General features: G+C 42.0%; 1 protein-coding gene across 2 annotated transcripts; it reads right to left on the minus strand.

The window, feature by feature from the left end:
* Positions 1-6,345: 6,345 nt before the first annotated feature.
* On the minus strand, positions 6,346-12,855 carry LOC138978664 (glycosaminoglycan xylosylkinase-like). Of its 2 annotated transcripts, XM_070351459.1 has the most exons (4): positions 12,575-12,855; positions 11,767-12,000; positions 10,697-10,756; positions 6,346-7,061 (listed from the first exon to the last, which is right to left on the minus strand). In XM_070351459.1, exons 1-4 carry the CDS (start codon positions 12,673-12,675, stop codon positions 6,857-6,859), a joined length of 600 nt encoding a protein of 199 aa, XP_070207560.1. In that variant the 5' UTR covers positions 12,676-12,855; the 3' UTR covers positions 6,346-6,856. The 2 variants fall into 2 exon arrangements, 1 of the variants encoding a protein (XP_070207560.1); XR_011459760.1 differs by lacking the exons at positions 10,697-10,756; positions 11,767-12,000.
* Between the last annotated feature and the right edge of the window lie 5,769 nt (positions 12,856-18,624).

The following is an 18,624-nucleotide window of genomic DNA, read 5'->3' on the forward strand; positions in this document are numbered from 1 at the left end:
TCATAGAGCTAGGAGTAGTAGTAGTAGGAGGAGGAGAATCATAAAGTTATGAGTAGTAGTAGTAGTAGTAGTAGTAGTAGTAGTAGTAGTAGTAGTAGTAGTAGTAGTAGTAGTAGTAGTAGGGGAAGGGCCCCTAATATGGACCACTTTTTGTTTCATGCTGATAACTAGCTTTTTTTCTTGCGAAGAAGTTTCATTTTGTGTTTGGTAGACCTTCTCTCTTAGGTTAACCGTCAGGCCTAATTAGAGTGAAATAGCTTTGATAGACATTCAGCAAAACTTAAATACAGAAAAAATCACAAAAGGTCCATATTAGGAGCCTGGGCGCCTAATATGGACCAGTGAAGCGGCCTTCACGAATCACTCTAAAAAGCCCCCTATATTTCAAAATAACATGAAACAACTTAGTGTACAAGTCAGCCTAATTAAAACATGCTCTAGATTTATCTGTTTCGGGTTGATGAGAGCATTATTTGAAGCACACCAGGAAACTAAAGAAGCTTATCAAAAACAGAGTGAAAATAAGTGAAACTATCAACTTCCACGAAAAGAAGACTTTTTGTTATATTTTTGTTAAATCTGGAGGGCTAGTTATAGGTTATTTCCAGCAAGCTTCTTAATGAATTAATAAAAATAGCCTTTAGCTTTAATTTTCTTCGATTTGTTGAAGGTGGCCCATATTAGGGGACTCGCAGATACTTTGAGATTTTTCTATTATTTTTTGTTTGCAGTAGAAACTCGGGTTCAACACTGCTAAAATGCAACAAATGCGGTCTTAGCTGTCATAAAAAGCAATTTTTGTGTGATAAAAGCTTTGGCTGTGGACAGAAACGAGTCCGTTTTAGACGGCAAAATTTAGAGTGAACGCTGCCAAAAGTGAAAAAAAGAGAAAAAGCCTAACGGTTTTGAGATTTGTGATTCTGCAACTGTTTTGACATGTGCAAGTTATCCAGAGAGGGTGAATACAGCGAATAAAACTTTTTTGAGCGCTCTAGCGCCGTTAGTTTGTCAGAACAGGAGGTGGTCCATATTAGGAGCCGGTCCATATTAGGAGCCCTTCCCCTAGTAGTAGTAGGAGAAGAAGAATCATGGAGTGTAGTAGTCGGAGGAGGAGGAGGAGGAGGAGGAGGAGAAGAATCATAGAGTTAGGATTAGTAGTAGTAGTAGGAGAAGGAGGAGGAGGAGAATCATAGAGCTAGGAGTAGTAGTAGTAGTAGTAGTAGTAGTAGTAGTAGTAGTAGTAGTAGTAGTAGTAGTAGTAGTAGTAGGAGGAGAAGAGGAATCATGGAGGTAAGTGTAGTAGTAGTAGGAAGAGGAGGAGAAGAATCATAGGATTAGTAGGAGGAGGAGGAGGAGGAGGATAATCATAGAGCTAGTAGTAGTAGTAGTAGTAGTAGTAGTGCTTTGTTTGTTTGTTTGTTTGCTTAACGCCCAGCCGACCACGAAGGGCCATATCAGGGCGGTGCTGCTTTGACATATAACGTGCACCACACACAAGACAGAAGTCGCAGCACAGACTTCATGTCTCACCCAGTCACATTATTCTGACACCGGACCAACCAGTCCTAGCACTAACCCCATAATGCCAGACGCCAGGCAGAGCAGTCACTAGATTGCCAATTTTAAAGTCTTAGGTATGACCCAGCCGGGGTTCGAACCCACGACCTCCCGATCACGGGGCGGACGCCTTACCACTAGGCCAACCGTGCCGTAGGTTAAAGTAATGCACATATTGATTAGATAAGACATTGTCCTGGTAGATTGGCCTTTTGAAATTATTGACAGAAAGAACGATTTCCAGAAACATCTGTGTAAAAAGTAAAACACTGTGTTCAGAACCCACCCTTTTTCAAGACGTTAAAATTTTGATAAGTCGCTCTTCCACATACATCATAACAAAGGGTTGACCTTATGCCACACCATAGACCTACATTACATCATGCTTAAATCTCGATCCTTTCGGCGAGGCATTCCAACACGTTTTCCGCCGCCCCATCTGGAAAATCATTAGGACCACAGGGTCTGGCTCAATAAGAAGCCTGTTTGATATGTGTCTTTCGTTCTCGTTTTGTATTTGTTTTCGTTTTCGCTATTGACACAGATTGTGTTCGATAATTCAAACAAAGTTTTTCTTGCTGTTTTTCTCCTTTTCTTTTTTTTCCTTTTTTAAAATTTAAATTTTTTTTATTTTTTATATATATATATTTTTGTTGTTGTTGTCTCATCTCTTTTTTCAAAAATGTGTCGCATTGATCATAATCCGCCATGAAATTTCAGGAATGTTTATGTGAGCACTTACCATAAGTTTTAAACTTGTTGTGCTCCTTAATGATGTTGTTATATTATCATGTGTCTGTTTACGAATAAAATACTGTTTAAATGAATAAGAAGCCTAGAAAATGAGTTCCGTTGTCTCGAAAAGGGTACAATGATTTGACATCAAATTGTCTCATGACATGGTATGTGTAGTCAGAAACAAAAATGTTCTCACATTTAGTATTGCACATTCTCTGGAAAATTGCAACATAAGGGGGGGATAATCGCCCAGTGTCAGTCACAAACAGACAGTTGCCGAAATCAATTTTTATTCATTTTAAAATAATTTTTTTCACAAAAACCTTGTTTTTTTTAGGGGGCATGTGTTTAGAGTCACACCTCAAGAAGTTTCTTTCACACACACACAAAAATTAAAATTAAAATTAATTTTTTTTAAACAAATTAAAAAAAAATTAAAAAATTAAAAAAAAAATTTCAAACAACTTTAAGGTGACAGTACTACCTGGAATTTTTACAAAAAAATCTATTTTCCATTCCATAATGTGTTATTTTAATACAGAAATGCCTCAATATTGTCAAACATTTTGAATTTGTTGTCGTAATTAGTACCAATATCGTATTTCTACACAGTTGATGTCAATTTTGACATTCTCATTTTGACGCGTTAAAAAAGTTTGCGTTTTCCTGTGATGTTTTTTTTAAGTATAGATACAGTGTTGACATGTTGCACAGTTATGTTTCAAAACATTCTGGCGTTCATTGTGTTTGAATTTCTAAATAAACAACCACACTGTGGAGCTGTGTGCCATACATCAATAAACCAATTTCTGCACACCATGTTTATTGTTCCTTAACATTGAATGTATGATTTAATTTGTGATAAAAGTTTTACTGAAATTGGATGATATATATATATACCACCAACATAATGCAACCCCTCCCCAGGTAGAACGGTCAACCGCCCTTCACAACTTAGTTAATCACAGGAATTCTTTAGGCGAAAAGAACTCCATTCCTTCAAACAGCGCAATATTCGTTAACTTTTCCTTTCTATACAACACTTCAGCGCTCTTACGTATTACAGTTTTGATGAAGCTCACTGAAATATGCCACACACACAAAAACTAGAGCCTGCCAAAGATCAACTAAAGCTGAACATGTTTCAAACTAGACAATAAAACAATATAAGCGCAAATATTCTTTGTATGTATATGACTGTGTGTGTGTGTGTGTGTGTGTGTGTGTGTGTGTGTGTGAGTGTGTGTGTGTGTGTGTGTGTGTGTGTGTGTGTGTGTGTCTGTCTGTCTGTCTGTCTGTCTGCCTGCCTGCCTGTCTGCCTTTAATTTTCTGTCTGTTTCTCCGTCCGCTTATCCCCGGGGCTGAGTGGCACGACAGCTGTTGAGAAACATGTTGGTTGACGCGCTGTGATAAAACAAGTTTTGACAATGACAGTGTTGTCGAATGTCTCGCAGTTGATCTGAAAAAGAGGGCGTTTATGAGAGTGTGCGGTGTTGTTGTTTTGCAATTGCACATGTTTTTCTTTTTTTTTCTTCCCCAGCATGTTATACGAGTACATTATATTTGGGTTATTCTTCAGAGATGCGTACCATTTTGTGACATGCATTTTCGGTACGTTTAATGAATATAACATATGCATTCTCCTTACTTTTTTCAGTAATACCTATGTTAGATAATGATACAGACATACAACAAACACATTGTATGTATTTGTGTCTTTTTTGTCTTTTCTTTTTGGTCAAGTTTGCTTTGCTTTTATTTTTTTAGGAGGATTACATATGTACACAGCAGAAACAGTGAGAATACTGAAAAACGCGATCCATAGTGTGTTGCTGTTAATTCTTTACAAACAAATGAACAAACAGTCCAAAAAATACACTGCTCATTGCTAAGACTCATCTGATTACGCAGGTGAGTCACACATGTAAAATGAAGTTAAGGAATAAACAAACCAACTACACAACTGAGTAGACACACAAACAACATTTTTGTGTGCTGTACTTTGTACTGACTGACTAGATTGATTTCCGGCAACATTGTGTGCATTGTGCATTGTCAAAAGAACCATGACGCTTCACTTATAGTTTACTACATGTATTAAGAGATTAAATCTGAGATGACAGAATCTGTCAGAAAACAAAAGACGTTCAAACCTACAGAAACTAATATATGTACATTAGAGCATGTTCATTGTTGCATGGCAGGTGTTTGACATCTCACACAGGTAAGAACAAAGAAGCTTTAGTTGCAGTTTACAGCTGACGCACACAATCCGAGAGGCAGAATCCCTCAGAAAACAAAAGGACATTATACCAACAGAAACTGATACTTTCATGAGATATAACTATTTGACAGGTGTTTGACGCCTGGTAAAGGAAAGAACAATGAAGCATCAGTTACAGCTCACCATCGACAGACCAAACAGTGCCGTTATTTTATTTTATTTAATTTTTTTTACATGAGTATAGGTATACACTTTTTTCTCTTGGGAAACTACCAAACACGAACTGCCTGACCGCTTTTCGTGGAGACAAAGATTTGTGTTTGCCGAATTAATTCCTAACTGATTCCTACATCAATCAGTACGGCAATCTGCTCAACTAAATCAACAGAAACACCTGCACAGCAATTATATTTTGTTTGCAGTCGAAACTCGGGGTCAACACGGCTAACAATTAACAACTACAGTCTTAGCTGTCACATATAGCAATTTTTGTGTGATAACAGCTTTGGCTGAGGACATAAACTAGTCCGTTTTAAGCGTCTAATTAAAATTGAACGCTGCCAAAAATGTAGGAGAAAAAGCCTAACGTTTTTGTGGTTTGTGTTTCAGCAACTGTTTTGAAAGTTATCCAGAGAGGGGTAATACAGCGAATGAAATTGTTTTGAGCGCTCTAGCGCAGTAAGTTTTTCAGATCAGGAGGTCGTCCATAATAGGAGCTCGTCCATATTAGGCAACCTTCCCCTATTCAAGACGTCAGCGGCATTTCTGAGTCTGATTGACTCTTAGTAGGCCTAACGGTTAACTAAAATGAGAAGGACTACCAGACACAAAATGAAACATATTTGCAAAACAAACAAGCTAGTTATCAGCATGACACAACAAATAGTCCATATTAAGCAACCTTCCCCTACAATATCAGGCTGCCGCTACGCATGGAAGTTATGAAGCCATAGCCTCATAGGAAAACAGGAGCAACGTTAAACACGCCAGATCTGACATTCACTCCAAGCTATTTTCGCACACAAAAACCTACCGATGACTTCTCGGCTGCTCAGAATAATGTTGTAAGCATCTCAATGCTGCAACCTTAAAATCACCAGTTAAGTTGTCGTTGTATCCTAGCTAGTTCCAGAAATGAAGCGATTTTGAGAATGAAGTGCTCGCAATGTTCTCGGAGCGGACGACGCCGGGGTTTTCCGCACACCGCCATGGGTCTAATATCTGATTTTATGCAATGTTTCGAAATAAGTTGTTGAACTCGTCATTGGATTGTTCACTTGTGTCCAACAAAATCATGACTTCGCATGTCTTTAGACAAATGATGGATACAAACACTGCGAAGGTTTTATATACGTATACGCACTGACGCAAATTTCCTTGGCCTGTAAACATGCTTGATATTTTTTAGGGATGATTCTGGTGCCACAGCGATGCCCAGCGGCCAAGCGTGACCGCAGCATGTTTTGAGAGGCACGCGGCGATAATCGCTGTTGGTGCGAAACAGCGTGAACGTTACCTTAATTTTGTTCTCATGTGTTTCTATGCCTAGCAAATTTACACCAGTGGATACACTCAAAAGAAACTTCGACAGTATCTGTATCAGTCATTTATCTTACACGTTTTTGGATTCTGAATTTTGGAACGTTGGCAGTCGATCTGTTTTGGGATTTTTCAATTCCACTTGAATACGTGGCTGGATCCTTGTGTTTTGGACGCACTCTTTCATTCTACCGAAATACGTGGCTGGATCCTTGTGTTTTGGACGCACTCTTTCATTCTACCGAAATACGTGGCTAGATCCTTGTGTTTTGGACGCACTCTTTCATTCTACCGAAATACATGTACGTGGCCGGCTGGATCCTTGTGTTTTGGACGCACTCTTTCATTCTACCGAAATACGTGGCTGGATCCTTGTGTTTTGGACGCACTCTTTCATTCTACCGAAATACGTGGCTGGATCCTTGTGTTTTGGACGCACTCTTTCATTCTACCGAAATACGTGGCTGGATCCTTGTGTTTTGGACGCACTCTTTCATTCTACCGAAATACGTGGCTAGATCCTTGTGTTTTGGACGCACTCTTTCATTCTACCGAAATACGTGGCTAGATCCTTGTGTTTTGGACGCACTCTTTCATTTTACCGAAATACGTGGCTGGATCCTTGTGTTTTGGACGCACTCTTTCATTCTACCGAAATACGTGGCTGGATCCTTGTGTTTTGGACGCACTCTTTCATTCTACCGAAATACGTGGCTGGATCCTTGTGTTTTGGACGCACTCTTTCATTCTACCGAAATACGTGGCTGGATCCTTGTGTTTTGGACGCACTCTTTCAATCTACCGAAATACATGACTGGGTCCCTGGGTTCTGGCGCATTCCTGTATCTCAAGTATGACGTGTGCCAGTCGCCTGTCCATGGCTGTGAGATGGGGGTCAGTCAGCACTGGACTGACGGGGTCAGCTTTCAGCACTTCTCTCATCACACTGCTCAGCACGCCCTTCTCCAGCACGCGTAGTCGCTCGTACGTTGTCTGACGGACCCTGTTCAATGAGGGAAAGTTAGAGTGAGTGAGAGAGAGTGAGAGAGAGCGAGAGAGAGAGAGAGAGAGAGAGAGAGAGAGAGAGAGAGAGAGAGAGAGAGAGAGAGAGAGAGAGAGAGAGAGAGAGAGAGGATCAATCAATCAATATGAAGCTTATATAGCGCGTATTCCGTGGGTACAGTTCTAAGCGCTTGTCGAAGAGTTGTCAACACAGGACTAACAAAGAAACTAATATCTACAGACGGACACGAACCCTATCACACACTATTATTTCTTTATTTATTTGGTGTTTAACGTCGTTTTCAACCGTTCAAGGTTATACTAGCAAACCCTGATAAACATACATAAAAACAACTGTTTAACAACAATGTACACATCAATAGCAAAGCCCAAACAAAATAATATTAAACACAAAGAAAACACCTCTCACAGAGCACAGCACAAGAATGTCTTTTGGGGCACAACACATCACATCGAACATGAAAGTCGCAGCCAGCTACGGGAAGAACTCAGTCTTCAACATACTCTTGAACGCGTCAAGAGAGGGGCTCTGGCGAAGCTCAAGCGGCAGTGAGTTCCAGACGGAGGGGCCCGCGGAGGGGAATGCACGCTGACCAGCAGATGCGAGTTTCGAGCGAGGGATGTGAAGGCGGAGTGGGTCAGCAGCAGAACGAAGGGGACGGTCGGAGGGCTGGGTGTACAGGTGCAGGGAGGATTGAAGGTACTCGGGAGCAGAGTCGTTGAGACACTTGTAGACCAGAGTGGACAGTTTGTAGGAGATTCGGGTGTTGACAGGGAGCCAGTGCAAGGGGCGAAGTAGGGGGGTGATGTGGTCTCGCTTCGTCTTCCTCAACGTCAGCCTGGCAGCAGCGTTCTGGACTCGTTGTAGGCCATGAATGGATGAGGCGGGGAGGGAGAGAGAGTGAGAGAGGTAGAATGAGAGAGTGAGTGGGAGAGAGAGAGAGAGAGAGAGAGAGAGAGAGAGAGAGAGAGAGAGAGAGAGAGAGAGAGAGAGAGAGAAAGTGAGAGAGAGAGAGAGACGGAGAGTGAGAGAGAGAGAGAGAGAGAATGAGAGTGAGAGAGGCAGAGTGAGAGAGTGAGAGAGAGTGAAAGAGATAAAGTGAGAAAGAGAGAGATAAAGAGTGAGGGAGAGCAAGAAAGAGAGAGAGAGTGAGCGAGAGTGAGATTGAGATAGAGAGTGAGAGAGAGAGTGAGAGAGAGAGCGAGAGAGAGAGAAAGTGAGAGAGAGTGAGAGAGAGAGCGTGAGAGAGAGAAAGAGAGCGAGAGAGTGAGAGAGAGAGAGCGAGAGAGGGAGAGAGAGCGAGAGAGGGAGAGAGAGAGAGTTAGAGAGACAGACAGACAAGACAAGAAAAGACAAGACAAATTATCTATTAACGAGGTTAATGGCATAAGCAAACAGGTGCTTTTTTACATCCAGCCCTCGCCCATGAGATGGACTAATCTGATGATAATACGTATTAAGAATGTAGGAATATGAATCAAAGAAGTAATAAAAACAAACAAATGAATAAACAAACAACTAACCAACAGAACAAACAAACAAACAAGCAAAAATATACATACAATCGAACATAACAAAATTATTGTCAAGGGCATAATGAAAACAGTTTCAAGCAAGCAAAAACACATCAAACGTCGAGGGAAGAAAAATCTAAATCCGTGAACTGAGGAATCAAAGGAACAACTACGTTGCAAGTAATAACAATGTAGCATCGTTACATAAGTCATGTCATGAAATCAATGAGGTACATTTATCTACTGAAACGTGTGAAAGGTAAAACGAGGCATCAGAAATATAAACATGTTCAGGCTAAGTGAGAACGAAATGTGCCATGAATATAGAATGAATAACATCTGTCTTTAAAAGTCTTGTAGTCTTTGAAAAAAAAATCGTAAAAAAAAGAGAGAGAGAGAGAGAGAGAGAGAGAGAGAGAGAGAGAGAGAGAGAGAGAGAGAGAGAGAGAGAGAGAGAGAGAGAGAGAAAGCGAGAGGTAGAGAGAGAGAGACAGCGAGAGAGAGAGAGGGAGAGAGAGAGAGAGAGAGAGAGAGAGAGAGGGAGAGAGAGAGAGAGAGAGAGAGAGAGAGAGAGAGAGAGAAGGAGAAAGAGATACAGACAGACAGACAGACAGACAGACAGAAAGAGAGAGAGAGAGAGAGAGAGAGAGAGAGAGAGAGAGAGAGTGTGTGTGTGAGAGAGAGAGAGAGAGAGAGAGAGAGAGAGAGAGAGAGTAAGTGAGTGAGAGAGAGAGTGAGCGAGAGAGAATGAGAGTGAGAGTGAGAGATAGTGAGAGAGATACAGACAGATAGCCACTGACACTGACACAAACAACGTTAACTGTGAAACAACGGCCCGAACACAAATAGCGAAAAGGGGGGATGAGGGATGAGGGATGAGGGATAGACACGATCGCGTATGACTGAACAACGAATTAATATAATGGATACACATTCATAGTCAAGTAAAAAGTCTTTTCCAGTTTTTGTTTTCGCCGTTTTCACATGCGAATCGATTACGATTTGGTTACAGGGTAACAGGGTTACAGACAGACAGACAGACAGACAGATAGACAGACAGACAGACAGACAGACAGACAGAGAAAGAGAGAGAGAAAGAACGAGAAAGAGAGAGGGCAAGAGGGAGAGAGAGCGAGATAGCAAGAGAGAGAATGAGAATGAGAGTGAGAGAAACCAAGTGAAATACAGACAGACAGACAGTCAGACAGACGGGAAGAGAGAGAGAAAAAAATTAGCCAGAGCGAGAGAGAGAGAGAGAGAGAGAGAGAGAGAGAGAGTGTGTGTGTGTGTGCGTGTGTGTGTTTGTGTGTTTGTAGACTTGTGTGTATATTTGTGCGTGTGTGCGTGTGTGTGTGTGTGTGTGTTTGTGTGTGTTTGTAGACTAGTGTGTGTGTGTGTGTGTGTGTGTGTGTGTATGTGTGTGTGTGAGTCCAAACGACCGGCAAACTATCAATCAATCAATCAATAGCCTATGAGGCTTATATCGCGCGTATTCCGTGGGTACAGTTCTAAGCGCAGGGATTTATTTTTTTTATTATTTGTTATTTTTATTTAATGCAATTTATATCGTGCACATATTCAAGGCGCAGGGATTTATTTATGCCGTGTGAGATGGAATTTTTTTACACAATACATCACGCATTCACATCGGCCAGAAGATCGCAGCCATTTCGGCGCATATCCTGCTTTTCACGGCCTATTATTCCAAGTCACACGGGTATTTTGGTGGACATTTTTATCTATGCCTATACAATTTTGCAAGGAAAGACCCTTTTGTCAATCGTGGGATCTTTAACGTGCACACCCCAATGTAGTGTACAACGAAGGGACCTCGGTTTTTCGTCTCATCCGAAAGACTAGCACTTGAACCCACCACCTACGTTAGGAAAGGGGGGGGGGGGAGAAAATTGCTAACGCCCTGACCCAGGGTCGAACTCGCAACCTCTCGCTTCCGAGCGCAAGTGCGTTACCACTCGGCCACCCAGTCCACATCAAGCGTGAGACAGACAGACGATCAAATGGGATACAGGTAGGCAGGCGACAAAACGCGCACGTGAGATCATGAGTACAAGACCGACCAACCAACAAACTGTTACCCACCTGCAACACTGGAACAAAGGGGCGAGCAGCAGCCATTCGTCTCGTCCTGGATCTTGAAAACTGAAAAGAGTCTAATCTTGAATGAACGTAAACTGTTGACACACGCACACACGTAGTCACACGCGCACATGCACACACATGCAGGAAAGCACACACACACACACACACACACACACACACACACACACGCGCGCGCGCGCACGCACACACACACACACACACACACACACACACACACACACACACACACACACACACACACACACACACACACACAATCAAGAAAGAGGCGATGTAGAGGCAAACACCTCCGAGGTTTGTTGTATCTAACGAGAAGTCGCTCATCCAAGCGAAAAATCAGTCATCCACAGTGAAAATTGAGGCTGATTTCGTCACTGCGATGCCTTGACAACGTGACTCAGTAATCGTTTCGCCTCACTGTATTTACGGGGGAAACTCTGCTTCAACAGCAGGAAACGGGAAAGATCCCTAATAAAGTTTGTTCCCATGATCGTCTAGATAAGACACAGCTTTCAAGCGATGCATGGGTAAATCAAATCGAGGAGTGAAGCTCCAGCTACCTGCACCGTTGCGTGAAAGGCCCTGGCTTCCTCATACCCCAGTCAACCTCGTCCGCTTGAACAAAATAAAATTTGCGGCAGTTTAGAACAAAACTTGACTAAATATAAAAAAACCAAACAAAAAAAACACCTAAATACAGCTGATATTGCACATCACCTCACGTCTCACCTTTTTCCATACCGGCACGGTTGGCCTAGTGGTAAGGCGTCCGCCCCGTGATCTGGAGGTCGTGGGTTCGAACCCCGGGTCATACCTAAGACTTTAAAATTGGCAATCTAGTGGCTGCTCCGCCTGGCGTCTGGCATTATTGGGTTAGTGCTAGGACTGGTTGGTCCGGTGTCAGAATAATGTGACTGGGTGAGACATGAAGCCTGTGCTGCGACTTCTGTCTTGTGTGTGGCGCACGTTAAATGTCAAAGCAGCACCGCCCTGATATGGCCCTTCGTGGTCGGCTGGGCGTTAAGCGGCAAACAAACAAACAAACAAACCTTTTTCCATTGTCGAGCATAACGAAGAGATTCTGGTAGATTCCGTTGTTGACCCAGTTTGTTTTACGGTCGGCGTTGGTGATGATGTAGTGTAAGATGGCAGAGTCTACCAGGTCCAGAAACATGTCGTGGTTGTTGTGGAAAGGGTTGGGGTAAGGCACTTTGTCCAGCAGAGATGATGGCTGGTATTTGCTGTTCTGGACAGCGCTGCAGTAGGTCTTGTTTTGGGTGAGTCTGTTGCAGAGCGGAAAAAAGAAAGTTACGAAACATCCGTGGTAATTATCAACATCCAACCCTCTTTTGCTGTTAGCACAATGCGTGTTTTGTAAATTGAGATCTACATGATCAACACCAATATGGCTATAATTATACCCTTTCGATTAGACTGACACTTTAGTGACAGAAAGTTAACCCAAGAGCAGGTTCAGTAATTTTAACACAGAGCTTTTTTCAGTCATAATTTGCTACACTCGCATTTTCGACCAAACGACAAAACTGATAACTCACCGACCAACCAATCAGCCAACCAGCGAACCTACTTCCCTTCCGATCAACCGACCAAAAGACCAACCAACCAACCAACCAAATCAAAATATAATACCAAAATAATATGATAAAACTTAGTGTGCAAGGAACAATCTGACTGGGAGCTGACAACGTCACAATGCCAAGACGATGAGGGGGGGGGGGGGGGCGGAGTGTGTGTGTTTGTGGGGGGGGGATGGGCGAGGGGGGAGTCGTTGAGGGCGGAGGGGGGGGGGCATATGTGTACACCGGTGCGTCAGTCATCCCGCTACGGTGACCATACCTTGTGACATTTTCCTTGTCGTAGCAGATCCTTCCCCAGGGATGTGTGTTGTGGTAGCGGTCGTCGTTGAGAGTGGCACTGTCGGGCAGCCATAGAATCATCACGCCTTCCACAGTGTCGTTGCTTGTGCATATGGAGGCGCCCTTGAACTTGGGCTCCGTTGGGCAATACCCACAGTGACCGTGAAAGCACGTCTCATTCGTACCTGTGATTAGCCATGGTTTTATATAAATATTTTTAAATCCTGCTTAGTCTAACACGTTCGGCAGTTTCAAAATCTGCCCTGCTTTGACAATAGTGACCAACTGCTGCGGTGGTGAATTAGTTATCCACGTATGCCTTTACGTTGAAGGAATCTTTTTGTTGTGTACTTTGTGTCTTGCTGAAACGTAAAGAGAAGTGCATATAAGCCTCCTTTTTCAAGTAGCGTGTGTCATCATTTTGAGTATTGATGTCGGTAAGATATGCTAATCAGAACATAAATAATCGCAGGATCACACTCGCCGTTACGTAATTTTACAATTTAATGATGTAGCCTAGTGCAGGTCACAGCATTGCTGAAGTAACGATTTGTCTTTTTGTCGCAGATTATAATATAAACATTAACATGCTTTACACAACTATCTCATAGAAGACTACACATACCTTTAGCCTAGTGTTGCCAGCCAAACAAAACTTACGCGGTTTGTCAGTTCGCATCTCCCGGCAAAAAGTGGGAAAAGGTTGCCTAATATGGACCACTTTTTGTTTCATGACGATTACTTGCTTATTTTCTTGCGAAGAAGTTTCATTGTTGTGTGTGGTAGTCCTTCTCTCATTAGTTAAACGTCAGTCCTAATTAGAGCGAATTAGCTTTGATAGACATTCAGCACAAAATAAATACAGAAACATTCACAACTGGTCCATATTAGAAGCATGCGCGCCGATATAAAGGACAAGTGAAGAGGCCTTCACGAATCACCGTAAAAAGACCACTACACTTAAAAATAACATGATAAAACTTAGTGTGCAAATCAGACCAATTCAAATATGCTTTAGATTGATCTGTTTCGGTTTGACGAGAACGTTATTTGAAGCACAACAGGAAACTAACCAAAATTATTAAAAAATAGAGAAAATAAATGAAATTAGCAAGTGCATGTGGAAGTTGCATCCCACATATCCAGAACAAGAAGCAGAAGAAAGGGGTTATATCAGCTATACTGTTTAACACAATTGATAAATTTATAAAACGTCAATGAAGAAGGACGCTCAGCTGTAGAGAGAAAGAAAGAAAAAATAAAAAAGGAAAAAAAAAAAAAAAAATTTTGGGGTTTCATTCTTTTCATTTATTTTTCAGCTTGAAGCGGACTGCATGCAACTGAGACAAAAAAAAAAAAAAAAAAAAAAGCTAACTGTTTATTGATACGTTTGAAAAGCCATGTAATATCAACTCTGGCAATGAGCCGTCTGTCAACGTGTGCGTACCTGGATCATCCCAAAACGTTTCCAGAAGATTCTCGGTTGCCACAGGTTTTACTTCCTTGCTCAGTTTTAAGATTCTCCCAACCGCAAGGGGCGTTTTACGGAAGCCAAGTACTCTGAAACAGCAGATTTAATTTTAGAATACAACTCAGCAGCAGTAACTTTTTAAAGGAGCTTCAGCAAATCAACGTCTAAGAAAAAAAAAAGAAAAAAAAAAAAAAAAAAAAAAAAAACGTTCAAGAGATTTTGAACGTATGACTCCTGATTGGCTTGAACTCAATCTGTGTGTATGTATCTGTCACAACAAAAATACGTGTAAAATGGTTTAAGCATTTATCGTCCGTTTATTTCAATAGGTATATCATAACTCTAAAAGTGTAGTACATCTAAACACAAGCATATTACAAGCGCTCATCCTGTTTATGTTTCCTAATCTGCTCAGGCCAAGAAAAAAAATCAATGTTTCCGATTCTCCTACCGACCCTAGACCGTTTTTGAAAAAAAAATCAAAAATGACAAAACTCAATATTACTGACATTACAAGAAAAAGATACTCTTCTCCCACTTCCAGGGGTCCACAGTTCGCACGATTTTCCGATTACAAAAAGCCACATGCGTCTGTGTCCATTACAACAAAACACACAACAAACCCAACAACATTCCATTAATTTTTGTTTATCTTTTACCCTTGTTATTAGAAACAAACCATGTCATTTGTTGTTGTTGTTGGCCTGTTATGAGCTTACTTTACCTTGATAGATGGAAGGCAGCAATCTCAGCGTTGTGCAAGTCGTGCATGTCACACATATTGTTTTTCCACACGAAGTCTCGAGCGTACCTAAACAGTACAAATGAGGACAAAACGTGACTTTGTACAACGTTTTAGACGAAACACACTGAAAGTGAAAGCCGATACATCCAGCGGGTAATGTAAAGCACACTCAGGAATACCTGTAGTGTGTGTGTATGTGTGTGTGTGTGTGTGTGTGTGTGTGTACCCCGTTTCCACAGGTTTGGTTGCCTAAATCACCATAAGGCAACCATCCACACGTGGATGGCAACCTAAACTCTGGATGGCAACCTAATTGTGTGGATGGTCGCTTCATTTAACACCGTTAAATTGACTTTTTTGACGGAAAGAATGTCATAACAATGTTCAAAATGACATTCTTTCCGTCCTCTATAGGCGACGAAATAGGTCAAATTTTGTGCATTTTTTAGTGCAAAATTCTTCGATGCCGGAGCGAGTACTGCACCCAGTGCTGTTGTAGTGCAAGTGCACTAGAAAGGCACTCCACCCAGTGCCGCCTCTTAGGTAACCATCCACACTTTAGGTACGTGTGTGTCTGTGCGTGCGTGCGTGTGCGTGTGTGTGTATGTGTGCGTGTGTGTTTGTGTGTATGTGTGTGTATGTGTGTATGTGCGTGTGTGTGTGTGTGTGTGTGTGTGTGGGTGTGTGTGTGTGTGCATGTGTGTGCATATATGTAGGTGTATGTGTGTTTGTATGTTTGTGTGTGTGTGTGTGTGTGTGTGTGTGTGTGTGTGTGAGTTTGTGTGTGTGTGTGTTTGAATGTGTGTGTGTGTTTGAATGTGTTTGAATGTGTGTGTGTGTGTGTGTGTGGGGGGGGGGTGGCAGTGTGTGGCAGTGTGGTTAGAGCTGAGGCTACCCACATTTTAGTTTAGATATTGCCGACTTGCCAGTGAATCAAACCAACCAACTAACCAAACAACCAACCAGCCAACCAACTGTGTGTGCATGTGTGGGCATATATGTAGGTGTATGTGTGTTTGTATGTTTGTGTGTGTGTGTGTGTGTGTGTGTGTGTGTGTGTGTGTGTGTGTGTGAGTTTGTGTGTGTGTGTGTTTGAATGTGTGTGTGTGTGTTTGAATGTGTTTGAATGTGTGTGTGTGTGTGTGTGTGTGTGTGTGTGTGTGGGGGGGTGGCAGTGTGTGGCAGTGTGGTTAGAGCTGAGGCTACCCACATTTTAGTTTAGATATTGCCGACTTGCCAGTGAATCAAACCAACCAACTAACCAAACAACCAACCAGCCAACCAACCAGCCAACCAACCAGCCAACCAACCAAACAACCAACCAGCCAACCAACCAGCCAACCAAACAGGCAGGGATGGAAACGAGCACAAGCAGCGTTACTAACAGGTTAACTAAGGACACACTCTGAGAGAATAAACAGCAGCATCAAAAACACCGCAAGCTGGTTTCCTCACCATTTTGGTTTAAAAATGGCCCACTGCCCACCGGCCAGTTGGATGAATAGTTTCAGCTGGCCCCCTTTCCCACGTCCGCCGTCGTCAACAAAAGTTATCCGTGCCGTTGCCATTTCCCGCAGCACTGCGCCTATGAGAAAGGAATGGAGGACTTAAGCTCTCTAAACATAGACAGCAAATATAAGGAATCGGCAGTGTTATGACGTCTTTTATTATTCTGTTTTCAATGTTTTATGATGTTACAGGCATTTTGAAGCAAATATGTCTTTGCTATTGGAAAATTAGCTTAGTTATGTAGGTTGTGTTGTTTATTTGTTGACAGTGGCGTTCGATGTTCTGCTCATTCCCATGAAAAATCTGCGGAAAAAAATCAATTTCTTGCACATTATTCTAGAACTATACCATTTGAATGACATTTGTAATACTCACAAATTAAACTTTCTGAAATGATTCACCGCCGTCCGTCGCGATTTTACCTTGAATGGTTGAAAACGACGTTAAACACCAAATAAAGAAAGTAAAGAAAGAATTCACCGCCGTATGCACCTGAGCGCGTCACTTACCCAGCTGAGGTGCGAGGTCTGGTAGCAGCTCTGTGGAGTTGACCCAATCCTCGGCCAGTTGCCATGGTGATTGACCAGCTGGTAAGGTGTGGCTAAAATCCACGCGGTATCTTTTGATCAGATCATCTGGCTGTAATCGTTCTACCACCGCTGGCTGACAAAAACATTCAGATTGCGTTATTTTGTAAAAGAAGAAGGCTGAAAAGAGAAATGAGAAGAAGTTATGTCGGAACACCACTTCTCACATAATTTATTTACACATATGCACACAACTTCCATCCTCATTGCGCACACTTTAAGACTTAACCCTGGTAGTAACAGTTCCAACATTTATTGAACTGATATATACACATGTGTATCCACACACCAACAAACTCCCCTGACTGGGGTTCAAAATTCCACTAGCAACAACTTGTTGCTGTACATTCCCCTTTAAGCAAAAAAAAAACTTGACCAGGGTAAAAATATCTATACATGTACAGCCAATCATTTAGCTGTTCTTTTACAGTGAAGCAAAATTCCTCTGACACAGATACAGAGGTTCTAACACAAAACATATTGCTGTTCTGTTAGATTAATACTTTTTGGCATGATCGGGCGCAGAGTGGGGAGATAAGAATAAGAATAAGAATAAGAATAAGAATACTTTATTATCTCATAGAGAAATTCAGGGAATACTTTATTATCTCATAACCACAGGTATCCAATTTTGTGAAATCATAATTTAGAAATGCACCCCCTCCGCTTCCCTGTATCCAATTGCCCTCATCTGTACCAGCAAATCAGCAGGCCCCTGGCTGTCTCAGCACTGTTTTGCCCATTACGTACTATACTTGCAGAAGTAAGCTGGTTGTGTACACCAACCAAATTCCTCTGTTTAGCACGCCAACCCCTGGCTCTCACACGGTGAGAAAGACTAGCAATTGATACAGGTGGGTTGATAGTGCAGCCACAGGACCCTCCTCCGCTGAACCAGACCACAACATGGCTTTTTGTAACGGGCTCAATCCTGGGAGGATCCTGCAGATATCCTTAAAGTTACAGAATAGTGTGTCCTTCCAAGCAGAATTACTTTCGCCTGTGGTCATGTCTATCTTATGCCAACAAATTGCTAGCAAGAAATAAGAAGAAGAAGAAGAAGAAGAAGAAGAAGAAGAAGAAAAAGAAGAAGAAGAGGAGGAAGAGCGAAATTAAGTCAGTAAAATAAATGCTGTTGTCGAGAAAAGTGTGTGTGGCCTGGTTTTGACCCCAAAAGGTAGGTCAAGGGAGGTAGTATCATGGCTCAGTGGTTTGACTTTTAAGTATTTGACTTTTCACAAAACGCTTTTTTTTTCTTCTTGTGTTAATCAATTTGTTAACATTCATTGTTTCACTGGACGGAATCGAACCAAATGAGGTGAAGACATTCATTGTGAAAGCGTTGCTGCTGAGAATGAATAGAGTGTGATGGTGCGTGACTGGAATTGTGTATGTGAATAGGTTAATTTGCTTGAGCTATTTCTTATTGTAGTTGGCACACAGACACACACAAACACGTACAGACACCGAAAATAATGCCAATATAACAGTTACCTTTTCCAATGGGATTGGAACATTCAGCTGTTGCGTTTGCAGTTGCTGTTGCTGTTTCTGCTGCTGTTGCAGTTGCTGTTGTTGTTGCTGCTGCGGCTGCGGCGGCTTCTGCGGCTGCAGTTGCTGTTCTTCGTTCGACTCTCGGTGCTTAATCTGTTCAGTGTGTTCTTTTAGACTCTGACTCAGCTTTTTTTCTTCTTTTCCTTGAATTTTCTGCTTTTCTT

This window comes from Littorina saxatilis, linkage group LG1 (assembly GCF_037325665.1).
Source record: "Littorina saxatilis isolate snail1 linkage group LG1, US_GU_Lsax_2.0, whole genome shotgun sequence".
Taxonomy (NCBI): domain Eukaryota; kingdom Metazoa; phylum Mollusca; class Gastropoda; order Littorinimorpha; family Littorinidae; genus Littorina; species Littorina saxatilis.

Bases quoted from the DNA above. Each gene is read 5' to 3' on its own strand.
- LOC138978664 (XM_070351459.1), bottom strand. From the start codon at position 12,675: ATGATTCTATGGCTGCCCGACAGTGCCACTCTCAACGACGACCGCTAC. The intron at 12,001-12,574 runs GTATGGTCACCG...GCTCTGCAACAG, and splicing joins GACAAGGAAAATGTCACAAG to ACTCACCCAAAACAAGACCT. The intron at 10,757-11,766 runs GTTTGTTTGTTT...GACTCTTTTCAG, and splicing joins ATGCTCGACAATGGAAAAAG to TTTTCAAGATCCAGGACGAG.